Here is a 20,973-nt window from a genome sequence, read left to right as displayed (position 1 = left end):
TCCCCCTCCTTTCACTCCACCCTCATCTCTAGCTGGGTCTCTCCGTTACGAGGCTGGGGCTCAGCAAATAAAAATGTATGTCTGTGGAATCAACCTAAATGCTCATTAATGTCAGACTAGATAAAGAAAATGTGGTACATACACACCATGGGGTACTATGCAGCCATAAAAAAGAATGAGATCATGCCCTTTGCAGGGACATGGATAGAGCTGGAGGCCACTATCCTAAGCAAACTAACACAGGAACAGAAAACCAAATACCATGTGTTGTCACTTATCAGTGAGAGCTAAACAATGAGAACACATGGATACTAGGAGGGGAACAACAGATACTGGGGCCTACCTGAGGATAGAGGGTGGGAGGAGGGAGAGGCTCAGAAAAAACACCTACCGGATACTTATGCATATTACAAAATTATCTTTACACCAAACCCCCGTGACATGCAGTTTAGCTATACAACAAACCTGCACATGTACCCCTGAACCTACAAGTTAAAAAAGACGTTTGCCTGTGTGGGGCCTCCTTCTGTCCCCAGTCCTGCTTTTGCTGTACAGAAACCCAGTGGCCCCCGCTGGTCCTACCCATAACATATCCTCATCCTCCCTCCTAAAGGGTCCCCTTGGGTCACAGATGGTGTTGTGTGGTGAAGCGGGTGCATGTATCATAAGATGTGGCTGGAAGCAGGTGTGCAATTCTGGTTCACACACCCTCTCCCCAACTCTCATTTACCATTTCCCTCAAAGGATAGCACAGCACCAATGTCCCATGGCCCTGGATGCCTTTGTCTAGGGATATCTTTTATCTCTTCCACTGAGGATGTCTGCGATGGGAACAGTAAGGTTTTGGAGCTATAGGCTTTATTCCCAGTTCAAACTCAAATGATACAGAAGCCAAAAATGTGCCACCAGCTGCACAATGTGAACTCCTGAGGCTGCAAGCCACCCCAGCACCTCCCAGCTCTCATCCCTACCAAAGGATTTCTGAACTTAAATGCTAGACACCTTCTGTTTTAAAAGACTTGCATGTGTGTGATTCAGGCCATTTATTGGGCATGTAGTTTCTCAAAATCTACTCCCAGTTCCCTGAACAAGCTACGCCTTTGGATAACCTGGCATCTCTCATCTCCCCATCCTTGCCCCAGATCAGCTACACCCCAGCCTTCACTTTTCAAAGTCTTGCAAGCCACGTGTGTTACACAGAGCTGGTCCTCAAAAACAGCACGATGAACTTGTCACTGCTTTTCACTTTCTCTTCCCAGCTTGTGTGTGTTTTTAGTGATGTTTTCAACTGGTAGAGCTTCAAAAAATGTACAAACTGAATTAAATGTAGGAGAAAAGCCCCAAAACCGAATGTTTTACTTTTAAAATGAAAGAAAAGCAGTCACACAATCTTGGCTGATACACAATATTACAAGAGAGAAAACAAAATGCCCCTCTGTTGGGAAGATGTTCTGCTGTTTCTAGGCAGGATTCATTAAGGTCCATTTCTTCTAGTCAATGATTTCCATCAGAGTGTTTTTAGTTTTCCTTTTTTTTCTTTTTGATAGGAAACTTGGTAAAGAATGAATACTCAAAGAAGCCAAAAAAGTGTTATTGATAAGTGGAATAAGAATCTCCCGGCATGGGGCCAATGCATGTGTATTTTGAAAAAGGTCTCAAAACACACACCAGTTTGAGAGCCGCCATTACAGTCTGTCAATACCAGGCCATCTGGGCTGGAATGCCCTTGGCCCCAGGGGCAAGTGTGGGTCTTGGGAAGCTTATTCATTCCTCTCCCATTTTTTTCCAGTTCTTGCTTCAATACCACACTCCTCCTGAGGCAGGAAGATTTCATTCAAGTTAGTGCAGTAGAAGAAGCCTAGATTTTGGAGTCTGGTTTGAATCCCAACTCTACCACCCACCAGCTGTGTGACATTTAAAACTTAACCTGTCTGAATCTGGATCTGTTAGGATTCCTTGATAGTAAGCAACAGAATTCAGCTCTGAGCAAATGAAGTTAAAAAGAGAAATTACTGAAGAAATAAGGTGGCTCACAGAATCAAAGCAATGCTGAAGGAGCAAGGCAGGCAGCTCTGGGATCCAAGACGCGGGAGCTAAGTGGGGGGATTGCATCATTTGGACCCACTCTTCACCTCTCCCCGCATCCATGCCCTTTGCAGGTCACTTTGCAGCACCCACCCATCATGGGTGGGGTGAATTGCCCCAACCCATGACTCTAGACTCAGGATGTAAACCCTAACCCTACTCCCCACCCCACAACAATAAACATCATCACTCAAATCTTTGTCTCATGATCTGCTTTTAGGGGAATCCAACCCAAGACACCTCAGGGCACAAGCCAAAGTCACGTTTTTCAAAATATTCAAGTTAATTAACTCAGAGCTCTATGTTGCTCATAGTGAAAATGGCTTTCTCTCTCTCCTGACTCCTCCCATAATGAGCCCAAGCATACACAAAGCCCGTTTTGTTTGCGTTGGAACTTATGTAGTAAAGTCCAGGTAACTGGGTCACCTCTCAGGGGCCGCATTGTGGAAAGCGGGCAAAGATTTTGACTTTTTACTTTCCAAATGTCTACACTATGTCAATTTTTTCCACCTGAGTGTTCCCAAACCCCCCTGCCCCTGACCTCAGGTGAAGGAGGGGGTTCTCATCCTTTCCTGAGCTCGGGGCAAGACAGCATGTGAACACCTGGAGAGAGGGGCTTCAGCTGGAAGAGGACAAGCCAGAGAAGATGAGGCTTAACATAAACTGACATCCAAGTGCCTCCTTATAAAACTAAACCCTTTCTGGCCGGGTGCGGTGGCTCACACCTGTAATCCCAGCACTTTAGGAGGCTGAGGCAGGCGAATCACAAGGTCAGGAGATCAAGACCATCCTGGCTAACACGGTGAAACCCCATCTCTACTAAAAATACAAAAAATTAGCCGGGCGTGGTGGTGGGCGCCTGTAGTCCCAGCTACTCAGGAGGCTGAGGCAGGAGAATGGGGTGAACCTGGAGGCGGAGTTTGCAGTGAGCCGAGATCACAGCACTGCACTCCAGCCTGGACGACAGAGCGAGACTCCTTCCCAAAAAATAAAACAAAAAACAAGCAAACAAAAAAACCAAACCCTTTCTATAATCTACCAAACATGGATCTGAACTTGGAAGCCTCAGTCTTTCTTATTAGTTAAAGCACCGTCCTGTCCTTCATCTGCCCTGCCAGTGAACAAGGTCGTTTCCACGAAGGGATTTCATTAACTAAACTCGCCATCATAGAATCCAGTTTTGAATGCATCGAGGAGCTGCTTCTTGCAAGAACTTTGCTCTCTCAACCCACCTTCCTCCCACCACCGCCTCTCTCTGAGGGCTCGGAAAACTTCCTGAAACAGTTTTAACAGCAATTACAAATTTCTGACCCAAAGCTCTCTAGCTTTCATGTAAGCTTACCTTTTTCTTGGGTCTTTCTCCATAGACAGGGGGCATGGCTGGCGGGCACTGACCCTGATACCTTGTCTCAGTCTTGACTATCACCTTCCTCTCCTAGAGGCAGATGGAAGCCGAAGAGGAAAAAATACCTGGGCCAGGTGAGTCAGCAGGTGTATCCTACAGAGTCACTCTGCAGAACCCCATGAAAGCCAGCTGGATGGAAGGAAAGGTAGTGCCAGGGTCAATGCACCTTGAACCATTAATTAAGCTTCTCCTTTTCCACCTAGGATTCGTAGAGTTTAATTACATTTACTTTCAAAGTTAAAAAGTTTACCTAACGATATATCTGTAGTCAATAACAAGGGCACATTCTTGATTTGCTGATTAATTACTCCTGGAGAGACACACAGACACGCACAAAAATCACTTGAGGTCATTTTCTTGAGAATAGTGTTGTTTTCAATTTCTTGTTATCCTAAACAATACTACTATCAATATCCTTGTAGAGAAATCTTTACCTGCTTCATTCGTTATCTCCATAAAGTCATAAAAATAGAATTTCTGGATTAAAGATTAAGAGAGGTATATTTTTAAGACTTTTTTTTTTTTTGAGACAGGATCTTACTCTGTTGCTCAGGCTGGAGTGCAGTGACACGATCATAGCTCATTGCAGCCTCAAACTTCTGGGCTCAAGTGATTCCACCTCAGCCTCCCAAGTAGTTGAGACCACAGGCATTTACCACCATGCCCAGCTAATTTAAAAAAAAATTTTGTGGAAACAGGGTCTCACTATGTTGCCCAGGCTGGTCTCAAACTCCTGGCCCCAAACCATCTTTCCACCTTGGCCTCCTAAAGTGCTGGAATTACAAGCATGAGCCACTCTGCCTAGCCTCAAGGCTTTTTAATATGTATTGGAAAATCAAGCTCCAGAGAATCTGTATTCATTTCTTTACAATTAAAAAAGTTTACATATAAAACCTTTATAAACCTGAAGATCCATGTGGCTTTGTCTTAGAAAGGAGTCACTTTCAAGAAACATAAATCAAATGTCAAAAGTAATTTAGGGGCCAGGTGCTGTGATTCACACCTGTAATCTCAGCATTTTGGGAGGCTGAGGCAGGAAGATCGCTTGAGCCCAGGAGTTCAAGACCAGCCTGGGCAACATGGCAAGACTTCGTTTCTTGTTTTTGTTTTTGTTTTGTTTTGTTTTGTTTGTGTTTGTTTGTTTTGTTTTGTTTTCTAAAAATTAAAAAAAAATAGCTGGGCGTGGTTTTGGGTGCCTGTATTTCCAACTATTAGGGAGGCCAAAGCTGAAAGACTGCTTGAGTCTGGAAAGTCCAGGATGCAGTGAGCCACAAACCACTAGTGCACTCCAGCCTAGGTGACAGAGAGAGACCCTGTTCCCAAAAAGTAAAAATAAAAAAAAAATTTGGGGTCAAGTGCAGTGGCTCGAGACTGTAGTCTCAGCTACTCAGGAGCCTGAAGTGGGAGGATCACTTGAGCCTGAGAGTTTGAGGCTGCAGTGAGCTATGATTGTTCTATTGCACTCCAGCTTGGGTGACAGATTGACACCCTGTCTCTAAAAAATAAATAAGTAAATAAATAGTAAAAGTAATTTAAAAGAAATTATCTGAAAATCAAATTTACCTGACACACCCTGAGTTCTCTGTCCCCTTTATACACACACTGACACATATTCTGAGTAGTGCAGTGGGAGAGGGGATCCTAAATGTGGTTCCATCTGGCAATCTCAGGCTGACCCAACAATTCAACCCTCCCTTTTAGGGAGTATCTTTGAGAGATGTTATTCTGAGGCGGCGTTAACCCACTCCAATTTCCTGGATTTATACTAGTGGAGTGGCTGCCATGGAATAGGATTCGTGGGGGGAATAACAAAAAACATTCAGATTTAATGTTGTCGAAATATTATACCTGTTAAATTTTTATTATTCGTGTCTCTTGAGTGGATTCAAACATATAATCTTCTGGCTCTGTATCAAAGTAGCCTTACCTCATCCATTTTCCTCACATCCAGTTGTTTGTAGATAATGCCTCCCCTGAGGCTCTGCAGCAACTCCTGCCTGCATGGATTTTCTTTCCTCCCCTTTCCCTTTTCCCCTCCCTCAGCACTTTATCATGTAGTTCAGCTAAGCCTCTCTCACCCAGAAAGACTTCAGAAAGAAAACTCTTTCAGAGACGAGAAGAGACTTTGGACTTGCAATTAGAGAAATCTCTTTGACTAGAAGGGGAAGTCATCTCCATTTCCCCAGTTCTTGCCAGCTTTGTGAGCCCAAGTGGGGATGTAAGTTGCCTCCAAGTATATAATGCAAAGTCTCCAGCCCCTCTCAAAATCCCACTCAGCCCACCCAGTTTCTCTGGGTTCACACCCAGTTCAGTCTATGAACTCCAGCAGAAGTATGGCTCCTGCCCGCCTCATCAAAGGCCATGTCCCCTCTTCTGCCCTCCTGTAGCAGATGTGAGAGTGACGGCCTGCCCAGAATCTCCTCTGCTCACCTGCAGATGCAGTTCCAGGCACCATGACACCTCCCATCCAAGGCCTGAAGCTCTCTTCTTTTCAGCCTTGGGCTTTCTGCACCACACCGGGACACAACACAAAAGTGAGGGAAATTCTGGCTCTCAGGGAATCTGTCCATCAGTAGGGGGTAGGAATCGATGGCTGAATGTCCAGCCTCCCCGCGCTGCTGTGAACAACCATGAGGCATGTTCTACACGGTCTGCAGGTCAACTGGAGTGAGCCGCAGTGGCACCCTGCTCGTTAGCATGTCGCGTATGGGCCCTTCTCCCTTCCCTGCCTCACTTCCCCTCCACCTGTGTGTGCTTCCCGGGATCTGCTCCCAATAAACTACCTGCACTCAGGTCTTTGTCTGGGAGTCCCCTTGGGGGAAACCTAAACTAAGACAACTCCCCGTAGCACTCTGTTGCACTGTTTTCTAAGCACCCACTGTCTCCCTGGGGACCACATGTCCATCCCCAGAAAAAGCTCCTACTCTGCTGAGGGTGGTCAGGACTTGGAGTTACTACAACGACATCTGTGGGTCGCCAGATCTGTGTGGAAGCAACCATGCCTTAACTCATCTCAGAGGATTCCATGAAAGCACCAGCGGGCAGATGGTCCCAGGGGTCTGTTTGCCCCCATTGAATAGGGCAGGCATGGTCCATGAGCGAAGAAGCCTCTAGCTGAAGTTGGTAAGTATGCACTATCCCAAAGAATGTGTCCAGGGCGTACAACTGGCCACCCCATCATCTCCCCCACTCAAGCAACAGAGCTTTTTTGCCTCCGTATCTGGAGGTTGCCCTGAGCATGTAGAACACCTGCCCAATCGCAGCCCCTCCCCAGGAGGAAAGCAAACAGCTGGCTCTCTTGCCTTTGATCATGCGGGAGAGATGCTAAGAGGTGGGGAGAGTGGGGTCAGGTTCCACATAAGGTGGGAAAGGCAGAATCACAGAATGTCACAACCTGAAGGAGTTTGACGTTCATTTATCCAAAAATTTTTAATTGGCAGCCTTGTGGACTGTGTTCAGTCTGAGACAGGTTCTCTTTGGCCAAAACAAGATTTTTGCTTTAACAAACCCAAAGACTATTTTTAAAGTTCTCGAATTCCAGATTTTCTTGAAAACAATGGGAAGCTCTGACAAAGTGGAGTCCATGTTCCCACCTGCCAATAATCCGCTGGCTGGGGTTTAACGATGGGGAACACCTTTTTAGACCTTCAGGGTCCTGCCACAGGTTCAATCCTGTATGCCCAGAGCTTCCTGGGCACCGGTCATTTGAATGGGCAGTTCCTGTGTTTTAACCAGGAAGGTCGTGGGAGGAGTTCGAACCTGTCAGAAGCAAAGTGAAGGGCTCCGGACTCTCCGGACAGATGGGCTGAGGCACTCCTGGGATTGTCTTTATACGGCCATGGAATCTGATAGTGGTGGTCATCGCAAAGTTTGGGTGAGGACTTCAGGGGCTTTGAGCAGAGCAAACTGTCCCCATCCCCAGCTTCCTCCTGGGGGCCTCCTCCTTCACCGCCATCTCCAAAGGCCCACACCGCACTCGTCGGAGCCGGGCTTTCCTTGAAAGGGTCACCTTCTAGTGGGCGCGGACGCTGGCACTGGGCACCTCCGGAAGACAGGACTCTCCCCTCCTGCGCGCGCGACCCGGGTGCGGTGCCACGACTGGCGGCAGAGGGCGGTGCTCACTGTTCCCAAGCGCACGGTAGAAACCCGGCTACTGTGTGGTCCGATTCAGACGGGATGCGAAGGCGCTGAAATCCGTGCGAGAGGTGCCCCCGCTGCCGGGGACTCGCGTCAGCGCGGCCGGAGCTACGGTGCCCGCGCCCTGGACGCACCAGCCCGAGAGCACGCGGTGGGGTGCGGGAGCTGGGCACCCACCCTTGGCCTGGACTAGGAGGCAGGCGGGGACCCCGGGGCGGAGTCCAGCGCGGGGCGGGGCGCACAGGTCCGAGACGCTGGAAAGAGCTGTGGGGGCGGAGCGCCAACTCCAGCTGGAACCCAGAGACCCTGACACGCCGGAGGAGCCCGCCGGGGCGAGGAAAAAAGAGGGACATCCCCCACGCAGCGGCTCTGCAAGTGCAAGTCCGGGTCCTCGAGGTGAAAACCGAGCGGCCCGCCTGCGCCCAACCACGCTGTGACCCTCGATCCGGCTTCCGGAGCCGCAGAGCGCACAGAAAGGAGGCGCCGAGACAGGTAAGGGCTTAGATCCCTGCAGTCCCGGGACTCAGTCGGTGCGGTGGGGGAGTCGCTAGGACAAGGGCCTCTGACGCCCACTTTTTTCTCCGGCATTCTGGCTGCTTTGCCTCCCGCCGCTCTCGAGATATGCGTCGGGGCTGGCTCCAAGCAGGCGAGTTGGTTTCAGGAGATCCCCTCTGGGCCCTCTAGGACCGGGTAGGGTGCGGTAAGCGGAGTCTGTGGTGTGCGGGCGCGGGCAGAGGGAGCCAGCGGGTAGCTGAGCTCGCGGACGAGCTCCAAATTGCAGGGGAGGGTGCAGGTAGAGGGGCACCTTCCTGAAAGGTGAGCAGAAAACAGCAAGCGTCCGTGGGGAAATTCCCGCGCACCGCATCGTCCACCCACCCGCCGTTTTCCTCCAGCCAGGAGGCACCGCAGCCTTTGCTTCTAGAGCCTGAATTTCTGACTTGATTCCTGTCTTTGCCAGGATGTCGCCTCTAGACGCCGACCGTGCGGCCGCGTTGATGGGGCGGGAAGGGGGCTGCTGGAACGGGTCGCTCCCGGGCGGGGAGTGCAATCTACGAAAATGCGGCTGGGACCTGTCCCAGCCCGGGCGCGCGCCCTCTTGTCTTGGGTTAGGGGGCTGGAAAGCCGAGGAGGGGTAGGACTCCCGATTCTTGGTCCCAGGCTGAGCAGAGGCTGCGGGGATCGGGGTGTCGCATGAGACGGAGGGGCGACCTGGAGAGAAGACACCTCCGGGTGTGGACGCCACTGGGATTTGCATCTCGCCTCTTGGAGGTTTTCACCTTGGGAAAGCAGCTGGCGGGCGCACCCCAGGTTAGGGTGTCTTTCGCTGGCGCGCAGTTCCTGTCCCTCGGCGTTCTCCTCCCCTCGCAGGAGTGGACCAAATGCATTGTTCAGCTGGGTCATCTCCTTGCTACCCAGCATCCCGCGGCGCCCACATGTGGAGTCGTTTCCAGGTGTGCTGAGAGGCGAGGGGAAGGCCACTCACAGCTGGACAGCCAGGGCCCCTTTCTATAGGTGTTGGGATCTGGGCTCTTTTTCCAGCCCCTCGGTGAAGGCTTGTACCCTGGGGTGCCCTATCTCCTGCGGGCTGAGGGCTTCAGAGACTATTTTCCCTATTTTGAGACCTTGGTGACAGGACATGGTGCCTTTCAGGCAGGGTTGACTCTGGGTGGACAACTAGGGCCAAGTGAAGGAGGTCAGAGAGCAGATCCAAAGTTGGAGTAGGGTGGGAAGGGCGGCAGAGGATTTCCTTCTGGAGCTGGTTCCCAAAGAACGGGGAGCAGCAGGGGAATTCCCCTCCCCCACCCCACCACCACCTCCTCCACCTACAGCGCCCTGGTCATGCACTCAACAGATGTCTGTCCAGCCCCCACTATGCACCAGGCACTGGACTGGGCAGCAGGAATTTGGTTTACAGGAAGATTAGGACTCAGAGAGCATAAATCACTGGCCCAGGGTGACTCAGTCTGTCCATGTGAAAGTGAATTTGGTGATTTCCAAGTCTATGGCTTGGTCAGTACAGAAGGAGTGGTGTCCTGCTTTGGAGAGAAGACCCCGCAGCATCCTGGCCCTCCTGCTTCATTGTCCCTGGCCAACAGGTGCCACAACGTGGTGACAGCTGTAGGAGCCTGGCCAGCTCATGGGAGCATCCTTGGAAACGTTCCTGAAGCCCCTGTGGGAGCTGATGTGTTGGGGGCTGGAGGATGTGACTGGGCAGACAAAGAGGCCCTGGCCCCTGGGCAAAGGGCAAAGGTGCACATTCTTCTTGAGAGTTCTGGAGAGTCCGATCCATCCTATGCTGTCCTTCCTGACAGCTGGGCAGCCACGGAGGGTTTCCCAACTTACAGATCTCAGGTCTCCTCTCCTGCATCCTGGGTAGTTCCATCTGGTTAGGCAGTGGGTCTGGTTGGCCTGTACTTGGGGAACTCAGGGAATGTGACCAGATGTTCTCCTGCATGTTGCCCACTGGTTGTGCCTCCTTCCAGGATCCAGGATGGAGAGTCAACTCTCCCCAAGGATGTGGGCAGGGTGCTAGGCTCACTGACCCTGAAAGAGCAGAAGGTCTGGACCCTCACCCCTCGCACCTCCCTCACACCACTTTTCTTGCAGACATCACCATGGCAGCCCAGAATGGAAACACCAGTTTCGCACCCAACTTTAATCCACCGCAAGACCATGCCTCCTCCCTCTCCTTTAACTTCAGTTATGGTGATTATGACCTCCCTATGGATGAGGATGAGGACATGACCAAGACCCGGACCTTCCTCGCAGCCAAGATCGTCGTTGGCATTGCACTGGCAGGCATCATGCTGGTCTGCGGCATCGGTAACTTTGTCTTTATCGCTGCCCTCACCCGCTATAAGAAGTTGCGCAACCTCACCAATCTGCTCATTGCCAACCTGGCCATCTCCGACTTCCTGGTGGCCATCATCTGCTGCCCCTTCGAGATGGACTACTACGTGGTACGGCAGCTCTCCTGGGAGCATGGCCACGTGCTCTGTGCCTCCGTCAACTACCTGCGCACCGTCTCCCTCTACGTCTCCACCAATGCCTTGCTGGCCATTGCCATTGACAGGTGAGGATGGTGGGTGGGGTGAGTGGTGGGGCTGGGCCAGGCTGTCTCTTTCCTCATTTAGGCTCTGTAGGAATGCTCACCAATCTTTGGAGGGCAAGAGGAGGTCTTGTTTCTCCAGTTGTGTTCTGTTCCCCCAGATGTGAGCAAGACTGGGGCTGCTGAGTGGCCCATCTCTGGGCCATGCCCCCAGATACCACATGTGCTTCAGATACAGGCATGCCACATGACAGTATGTGGCATCAACACAAAGGGAAAACAGAAAGGGCAGGCAGCTACTACCTAGAAGCCACATGAGAGTTAACTAGGGCAGCTTCCAGTCAGGAAAACATGTACTAGGCTTTTCCTGTAGCCACCCTCCAGGTGGAGATGTGAAACATTTCCATCAGCTAGAGAACCTTCTGTGCTCCTCACCAGTCAATCCTCCCCCACCAGGCAACCACCAATCTGATTTCTATCACTACAGTTCAGTTTCACCTGTTCTTTAACGTCATAAAAAAATCATACCGTATGTGCTGTTGTTTCTGATAGACTTTGTTGCAGAGCTCATTTTAAAAGAAGATAACAGGGTTTGTTTGTGCAAAAGAGGAAAGGACACGCTTGCTTTTGCTTTTCTGCATATGTTGGTGTGCTCATTTGCATACATTTGCATGAGATATTTCCAGAAGTCCTTGCTCTATTTTATTTTTTCCTTTCCTTTATGTATTTATTATTTTATTTTTTGCTTTTATTATTTTTAATTGACACATAATAATTGTAAATACTTAATGGCATACAGAGTGATATTTCTATGCATGTATGTATACAATGTGTAATGATCAACCAAGGTAATTAGCATATCCATCACCTCAAATGTTTATCATTTCTTTGTGTTGGAAACATTCAAAATCCACTCTTCTGGCTATTTGGAAATTATATAATAAATTGTGATAATTATATTCACCCTATAGAGCTGTAGAACACTAGAACTTATTCCTCGTCACCAGCCCTTGCTCTATTTTAAATTTATAAAGTAAAATGTATAATAGCAGTTTATGACAAATCTTACACACATTTTGTTTATGTGAACAGCTGCAGGCCAGCATCAGGCCATCACTGGCTCTGTTCGAGGGGGCAGTGGTCACCTTCTCTTGGTTGCTGTCCACCATTGTAAGCTGTGCTCATTAGGATGATCTGCTTAGTCATCTTTTTTCCTTTCATCTTTTCAACTCTTAAATTTTTCCCCTGTTCTCAGTGCTGCTTAGATTTGTTCTCTTTATTCAACCAGTTTAATATTTTTCATTTTAGTAATAAAATACACAGATGGGTGTAGGAAGCATCCTCCTTCCTTTGTATAACATAATTTCTGCAGGAAAAACGATTTTGCTACAACTCAGGCTCACCAGCCCTGAAACCATCCCTTATGAAATGTGTACCCATCAACCAACTGCACACAATTCTCCAGGGAAAATGGTGCAAAGTATCATTTGATGGAAAGACACAAAGTCAGCCCGGGTGCAGTGGCTCACGTCTGTAATCCCAGCACTTTGGGAGGCTGAGGCGGGTAGATCACCTGAGGTCAGGAATTTGAGACCAGCCTGGCCAGCATGGTGAAACACATGACAAGATGGAAACCCAAGGTGGTATAATAGGATGCTTAAGAATAATAACAGGCCACAAGTATTTATTGAACGCCTACTATACACAAAGCATTTTACAAAAATTGCCATATTTAGTGTTCACAGTAGCCCTGCAAAGTAAGTATCATCTTATTCCAGGTTGCATTTGAGGAAATAAATCTCAGGGAGATTGAATAATTCATCCCAGACCCCAAAGCCAATCCAGGGAAAACCTAGGATTTATTCAGCCTGTTTGACCCAAAGCCTGTGCTGTTTTCACTAAAACACTTCACTATGCCAAATGATGTTGCTAAAATAAGATGAAGCTTGTTAAAGCTGGATAACAAGTACATGAGGATTCACTGTGCCACTGCTTTAGTGTATGTTTGGGGTTAGTTACAAACTAACGTTTCCAAGTATTCATCATTACTACTGTTGGCTTCCCTCCCCCACCAGATATCTCGCCATCGTTCACCCTTTGAAACCACGGATGAATTATCAAACGGCCTCCTTCCTGATCGCCTTGGTCTGGATGGTGTCCATTCTCATTGCCATCCCATCGGCCTACTTTGCAACAGAAACCGTCCTCTTTATTGTCAAGAGCCAGGAGAAGATCTTCTGTGGCCAGATCTGGCCCGTGGATCAGCAGCTCTACTACAAGTCCTACTTCCTCTTCATCTTTGGTGTCGAGTTCGTGGGCCCTGTGGTCACCATGACCCTGTGCTATGCCAGGATCTCCCGGGAGCTCTGGTTCAAGGCAGTCCCTGGGTTCCAGACGGAGCAGATTCGCAAGCGTCTGCGCTGCCGCAGGAAGACGGTCCTGGTGCTCATGTGCATTCTCACGGCCTATGTGCTGTGCTGGGCACCCTTCTACGGTTTCACCATCGTTCGTGACTTCTTCCCCACTGTGTTCGTGAAGGAAAAGCACTACCTCACTGCCTTCTACGTGGTCGAGTGCATCGCCATGAGCAACAGCATGATCAACACCGTGTGCTTCGTGACGGTCAAGAACACCACCATGAAGTACTTCAAGAAGATGATGCTGCTGCACTGGCGTCCCTCCCAGCGGGGGAGCAAGTCCAGTGCCGACCTTGACCTCAGAACCAACGGGGTGCCCGCCACAGAAGAGGTGGACTGTATCAGGCTGAAGTGACCCACTGGTGTCACACAATTGAAAACCCCAGTCCAGTACTCAGAGCATCACCCACCATCAACCAAGTTCATAGGCTGCATGGGAAATGACATCTGTGTTCATGCCTCCCCCGTGCCCTCAACAAGCCGAATGCTGCAAAGTCGTAACATACAATGAGACTAGACATGAACCAAATCAGCTGACATTTACTGATATCCGCTCGACACCTACTGTGTCTACAATCCCAACAAGGAGATTAGACACAAGGAGCAGCAACTGACATGGACTGAACATGTACTGTGTGCAAACCACACCAATGAGATTAGACAGGGACAGCAGGAGCTGACATTTACTCATCACCTACTGTAATCAAAAACACTTGATTTGATTACAATCAAAAACATATAAAAAACATAACAAAATAGCAGAAGCTATTGGAGTTTCCAAGCTATCTCCAGATATATAGATAGTTCACCCTCCATCTTCCCTAATTCTGTATCTTACCAGTGCAGGAATATCAAAAGGCTATAGGCCAGGCATGATGGCTCATGCCTGTAATCCCAGCACTTTGGGAGGCTGAGGCACGTGGATCACTTGAGTTCAGGAGTTCAACCCAGGCTGGCCAACATGGTGAAACCCTGTCTCTACTAAAAATACAAAATTAGCTAGGTGTGGTGGCGGGCGCCTGTAATCCCAGTTACTCAGGAGGCTGAAGCAGGAGAATAGCTTGAACCTGGGAGTTGGAGTTTGCAGTGAGCTGAGATTGCTCCACTGCACTCCAGCCTGAGTGACAGAGTAAGACTCTGTCTCAGGAAAAAAACAAACAAACAACAAAACAAAACAACAACAACCAACGGCTATAGAAGAAGACTCTTAGACACAATGGAAATGTAACGATAAGTTTGTCAGTGCGGGGTTTACAGCATCATGGGAGGTGCGTTAAAGCCATCATACTGAACTTTCCCACCCACCTCCTACTGCCTCCCAGGGCATTCTCTAGGATTTTGGCTTCAAGAAAAAAAAATTCTTATAGTCAGCCCAGCCTTATGTGGTTATCCACAATGGTGTAATTTCAAAGGAAAGAACCTAAAAATCACTTTCCCACTGATGCTTGAAAGCTTATCATTTCATTTGGGTGGAGATGGGTAATCCTGAGGTGTCAATTTTTGCCTCCTCAGTGCAAAGGATTTCAGTGGCTCTGGGGTCAGGGGGAAAGAGGACAGAGAAAAAAGTGGAGGTTGCCACTGGCAATGAACAAAATCTCTGTGGGCATTTTGCTAAGGACTGGACCACTTTCTAGAACACTCCCTCTTTTACAAAAGGAACTCTACATAGAATCCAAAGACCTGGGTTCAGGTCCTAACTCTAAGACTCAAGTCCTAAACTCATGATGTTTTCTCTCTGTGTCTCAGTTTTGCTTTAATGAAATGGCGATGATGAAAATATCTGCTCTTCATACCTTGCAAGACTGTTGGGAGAGCCCATTGAGGCCATGGTTTGTGAATGTGCTTTTCAACTGTGCACACGATAAGAATGGAGAAGTGATATTGAACAGTTTATTTGGAGGGAGTTTATTTGGAAACCCCATCCACTGTGATTTATTAGAGAAATACCCACACTTTTTCATCCCTGTTCTTTGGACGAAAGACTCCTGAAGACTTCACAGTGTACCTTGTCTACAGTGGGCCAAAAAGGGATCCGTGTTCTTGGTTATAATCTGGGAAATTTAACCTCAGATTCTCAGTGACCCCAAGACTCTCAGCATCCCTGCAGTCTTAGAAGTGTTGACAGTCTTCCCTGCATGTTGCAAAATAGCACCCTAGTGCTGCATAAATATCACTTCTGAATCTGTTTGTATTATTATACATTTGTGGTAACTGTAGGTACACATCTTCATTTCTTCTTGATTCATTTTGATGTGGTAGCTATATAAATGGTACCTGGTTTGGGACTGACCCATCCATATTTGACCAATTCCTAATTTTTTATAGACAAGGAATTAATTGTTTGCTTGTTTGATTGTTTTTATTATTTGTTGATTTGTTTCTCTGACTGAAGTTTCAACCAATGTTTCTTTCTATCACCACCCAGCAGACTCACCTTCAGCCCAATCATTGTACTCTCAGAAAATGCAGGCCGGCACGGTGGCTCACATCTGTAATCCCAGCACTTCGGGAGGCCAAGATGGGCAGATCACCTGAGGTCAGGAGTTCAAGACCAGCCTGGCCAACATGGTGAAACCCCATCTCTAGAAAAATACAGAAATTAGCTGGCGTGGTGGCACATGCCTGTGGTCCCAGCTCCTCAGGAGGCTGAGGCATGAGAATTGCTTGAACCCCACAGGCAGAGGTTGCAGTGAATTGAGATCGCACCACTGCACTCCAGCCTGGGTGACAGAGCAAGATTCCATCTCAAAAGGAAAATAAAAGAAAATGCAAACACACTATAATATTAGCCTAAGCAAAACTGTTAATTCTGATTTACAAAAATTCTTACTTGCTTGGCTCTGAAATGCATTGTGTAATAATGCATTTCAAAGCCAAGCAAGTAACAATTTTAGGTTATGTACATTTCTATAAATATAATAATTGTATTTTTATTTATTATTCTATCCTGGCTCTTAGCCGAATCAGGAGATTCTTTAGGAATGGACCATGTACCAGTCAAGTCTGTCAGCAGGATTCATCGCCCTGTTCCTTTTTGTCCTAGAATATACCAACTTCCTTTCATTGAAATTTAACTGAAAAAACTTTTGTAAATATCAGTGTGTATTTGTGATTTTCCAGTGATTAAAGTGTAATGTTGTTATCCAATTAAATCATTAACATGTGGAATTTAGTCACAGGTTTCAAGTGCTTTCTCTGCTGATCTTTTAAGCGTGTTAGTATATTTAGATATGAGTGAAGTAATAGCTACCTAAACAGTCCCACCTTGAAACAGAGAAGGAACTTACTGAAGGCATTTTTAGAACAGTGGTAGCTCATAGCATCAATCAGCCTCCTCTCGGTTATGTCCTTCAAGCTAATGGCCCCGGAGTGTATTCATGCGTGCAAATAAGCAAGGAATCATGGTCCTGGACTGATGCGATGCCTTCATTCTAAAACAGTCTTGTTTCTTCCAATGAAAGCTGCTGATTGCACCGTGACTATTCATCCCTCCAACTGGTAATAAATTAATTACACTTGTATTTAGTCTTTTCTTCTCAAGACTAATTAATGGTAAGCTTAAGACACTTTTAATATGCTAAGATGTACACATTTATGCCTATGATTATATACATTGAAAAATTAATCTCATTTAGCAAAACAGATCCATTTCCTCAGCCAGAATAAGAAAAAAGATGGCTCTGTAATGAAGCTATTAAAGGCTTTTCTATCAGCATTCAACATTTAAAATAAGTTGCTTTACAAATTGAAGAAATCAAAAGATGGCTTCAGGCCCTCAGTCATGAGAAGCAATCCAGACTTAAAGAGGAAGAAAGAATGTGACATGTAGGAGGTAATTAGAAAACTTAAAGTGAGTTCTATTTCTACAGGAAAAATGATGGCTTTGAAACATATCCTTCCAATTTAACAGCTGTCTCTCCTTTGGCTCAAGAGGATGGGTGCGCGCATGCACACACACACACACACACACACACACACACACACCACAGACCACAGACCAGGAAAGGCCTTATAAGGGCATATAATTCAACTCACTCCTTTCTTAGGTGAGGAGATCGGAGTTTCAAAAGGAAATGCCTTGCTTAAGGGTACAGCTAATGCTTGCTGGAGCCAAGATATTGCCCCAAGATTTTCACTCTGATGCAGCGAACTGCACTCGGGGACTGCACTCCTGACTCCTAAGGAGTGGACCCTCAGCTGGTTTCTGGCCTCCCGGCAGAATCTTAAACTGCAGAAAAGATACTGTTCCTCCCTCTGGCAGGCCAAGAGCACATCCAATCCAAGGGACCATAATTGAGACTCCAGGATTCCAGGGAAACCAGAGAGAATCACCCCAGAATCATCCTAGTGCTCCTGCCTTTCTTTTCTCCTATTGAGATAAATGGGCGTGGAGGGGATCTTAACACATTAGACTCGAATGCACATGGAGCTGTTTGCAAGTGATTCCGGAGCCAAATGGGAAAGCAGGTTGTGCTGAGAGGTAACCCGGCCCCAGGAAAAGCAGGTGGAGGGGAGGGGGTTTGCTCGCACTCCAAGACAAGGCAAGTACAGGGCCACCCACAACACAATGTGCAGTCTTCACCCAAGCCACTGCTGGCTGACTTAGCTGTGGTTGTGCTTTGTGCCTCCTAGCAGCCAAATGCCTTCTAAAGAAATAAACATCAAACTTTTAAAGAGTTCAAGTTGGTTTTATTCAGAAGTCTGACTGAGGACTATAGCCCAAGAGGAGTCTTTCAGAGAGGTTCTGTCAGACACCTCCAAAGCTATGTTTTAGTTCACAGTTTATATGCAGGTGATGAAGGTTTAGCACGTGTACAATCACATCAAAGCTTGGGTACAAGAGTACATCTGGTTATAATTACAGAAGCATAATCATTAACCCTGTCAGATGTTATATTATGTGCAGAAAAAGGCAAGGGCTAGGGTCATTCATCTTTTGAGAAATATAGTGACTCAGGCAAGAGGCTTTGTGAAACTTTGCTGGCAAACGGAAGTGAGCACACGTGGCTTCTTACATTTGCTACTTTATCTCACATGGTGATGTGAAGCAAATGCAGCAACTCCTGAGGTGCACCAACCAGGGACACATCACCTCCTGGGATTGCTGATGCCATCTTTTTATAATTTTAATTTTTGTGGGTACACAGTAGATGTTTGGCGCCCTTTTTTTTTTTTTTTTGAGATGAAGTCTCGCTCTGTCACCTGGGTTGGAGTGCAGCGGCACGATCTTGACTCACTGCAACCTCAGCCTCCTGGGTTCAAGAGATTCTCCTGCCTCAGGCTTCCTAGTAGCTGGTATTACAGGCATACACCATCACGCCTAGCTAAATTTTGTATTTTTAGTAGAGGCGGGGTTTCACCATGTTGGCCAAGCTGGTCTCAAACTCCTGACCTCAAGTGATCCACCTGCCTTGGCCTCCCAAATTGCTGGCATTATAGGCATGAGCCACCACGCCCAGCCTCATGCCCCACTAAATAGCAGCACAAACACAACTTTTATCTGTTTCTTTCCTGGCAGAAGTTTGGATAGCTGTACCCTAGAAGGACATGGATACAGAAACCCTGAGTGTCCAGTGGCGGAACTACTATGTGAGGAACACATTTATTTAATCAACATACCTTTTGCTAAGCAAGGTCTTCACTTTCAGCCTTCGGCTGGGAGAAACCTCGCTGCTACATGGAGCAATTCATTAGCAAGGCAGCCTGGATTCCCATAGTAAATGTCTTTATTTCCTTCAAGCACAATTTAATCTGACTCCTCCAATGGTAGGAATATGACCACATTAATTGGCAAAGATCCCTACCCTGATCCTGCAAATGAATGCCTCAGAGGCTCTCTAGATCCATCTGCCTTCAATGTTTTACTGTTGAGTCCCTTTATCATTAGGCTATGGGTCATGCCAATAACTTCAAATGCAATATCAATAACAATAATAAATCTTGAGGTGGGGCATGGTAGCTCACACCTATAATCCCAGCACTTTGGGAGGCTGAGGCAGGAGAATCGCTTGAGGCCAGGAACCTTGGCAACATAGCAAGACCTGATCTCTACAAATAAAAAAATGAAAAAATTAGCCAGGTATAGTGACACATACCTCTAGGTCTAACTACTCAAAAGGCTGAGGTGAAAGGATTGCTTGCCCAGGAGTTCGAGCCTGTAGTGAGCTATAATCACACCACTGCATTCCAGCCTGAACAACAGAGTGAGACCCTGTATCTAAAAAGAAAGAAATAAACAATCTTGAAATCTTGAACCATGTACTACTATACAGATGTTCAAAGAGCTCATGACACAGGACAATTTTTTTCATTTTCCAATAATGGGTTTGGCACTTTCTTCAGATAAAACAAATTGAGGAGCGGGGGTTGTTTTACTGGAACTTAGAAAAAGTTATCACTAAATAGGGAAATAGGCAGAAGGCTTTGCCTCCAAGAAGCAGGGAGGAAACCCAGAGATGACCTTAGAACAGAAAGCCATGCAGACTCAAGGTCGTTGTATCCCTTTGGTGACTTCTTAGACTGAATTTCCACATGCAAGTCACAGACTGAGACGAAAGAGTTAGTCTCTGGAGTCTCACTTCATGCCAACCTTGGATTCTCAGCTCTGGAACCAGCTCCTAGGCAAGGTCCTAACATAAGCCTTTGCTAAGCTCTGCTGCAGGCATGGCCCAGTGTGCAGAGAAAAGGGTCTTCTACTCACTCATGCAGCTTCTGCCCCAGATGCTGTGGAGAAACAAAGAGGATGGAGATGCAAGCCTGAATCTCAAGGTGATTCCCGAGATAATGTGTGACTAATTCCACGTGAAAGTTGAGACACTGGAGAGACACTGCAAAGATAGAGTGAATTTAGACACAAATACCTTCTGGCTGTGGGGATCAGAGAAGGTTTGGGGCCATGGGGAATGGTGACAGGAGGGTACCCCGGGAAAAGGGAACAGAAGCAACAAAGACCTAGAGGAGGGAAAATTAGACGGACTGTAAGTGGAACAGCACGTAGCTTGGTTCGACAGGCACATCAGATTCAGAGTGTTTAGGGGAGAGCCGACTGGGCAGCTGATGAGCTGAATGAAGAAAGAGGCTGATGAGCTGAATGAAGAAAGAGGGGTGGGGACAGGCAGGATGGAAGGGCCTGGGGTCCCAGCCAGCCAGAATTGTGGTCAAATAATAATTCTTTATTTAACCATGTGAACTTGAACAGATTCTTTACCTCCTATCCAGACCTTACTTCCTCATGTGTAAAATAGGAATCGTAATAGCACTGACATCATAGGATTGCATGTGGATTAAATTATCTTAGAAAATGCCTAGCATATCATAAGCAGACAATAGTTATTTTTGTTATTTGTAATAGTTATTTTGTTATTTTTGAAATGATTACTTCCAGGAACAGAATTTCTCCTAGATGAATTCAGAACATTGTGTCACATGTAGTGGATATGTTTTGGGATTATCAAACCAGGGTATTTTTATCTCCTGTGGTCTCAAGTCCCTAGTCATCTTGGACTTCCTATCATACCTGGTCAACTCAAATCACAGAGTTTCTTCCATCATGTAAGAGAAGATGCTCTTCCACCATTAACACTGAACCAGGAAGCTTAATGGCCCTCCAAAGGAGGCTATGATGTAGAGGAAGTCCTTTCTATAGAGGAAGAAGAAAACAGAGCCCATCCCTTCTAGCCTCAGTGGATGGTGGAAAAGAAAGAAACAGAAAATACTTGAAGGCTGAATGCATTTGTCCTTGCTTTCTCCTTCAGGAGCTAAATCTAGGTGGTGGAGGTGGGGAAGCTATAGAAACATCTAAGTGTAGAGAAGCCTGAGATCATGGGGCAGGAAGGCAGCAATGGGATGCTTCCCTGGGCTCACTGAGGAAGGCCCCAGAC

At 47.2% G+C, this 20,973-nt stretch overlaps 1 protein-coding gene across 1 annotated transcript; it reads left to right on the top strand.

Moving 5' to 3' along the window:
• Positions 1–7,601: 7,601 nt before the first annotated feature.
• On the top strand, positions 7,602–16,265 carry PROKR2 (prokineticin receptor 2). The gene is made up of 3 exons (XM_024926905.4): positions 7,602–8,119; positions 10,235–10,700; positions 12,752–16,265. Exons 2-3 carry the CDS (start codon positions 10,243–10,245, stop codon positions 13,446–13,448), a joined length of 1,155 nt encoding a protein of 384 aa, XP_024782673.1. The 5' UTR covers positions 7,602–8,119; positions 10,235–10,242; the 3' UTR covers positions 13,449–16,265.
• Positions 16,266–20,973: the final 4,708 nt, after the last annotated feature.

Source organism: Pan paniscus, chromosome 21, assembly GCF_029289425.2.
Source record: "Pan paniscus chromosome 21, NHGRI_mPanPan1-v2.0_pri, whole genome shotgun sequence".
In the NCBI taxonomy this organism is placed as follows: Eukaryota; Metazoa; Chordata; class Mammalia; order Primates; family Hominidae; genus Pan; species Pan paniscus.
The sequence above is the reverse complement of the archived record's forward strand: the minus strand, read 5'-3'. Positions and strand labels throughout refer to the sequence as shown.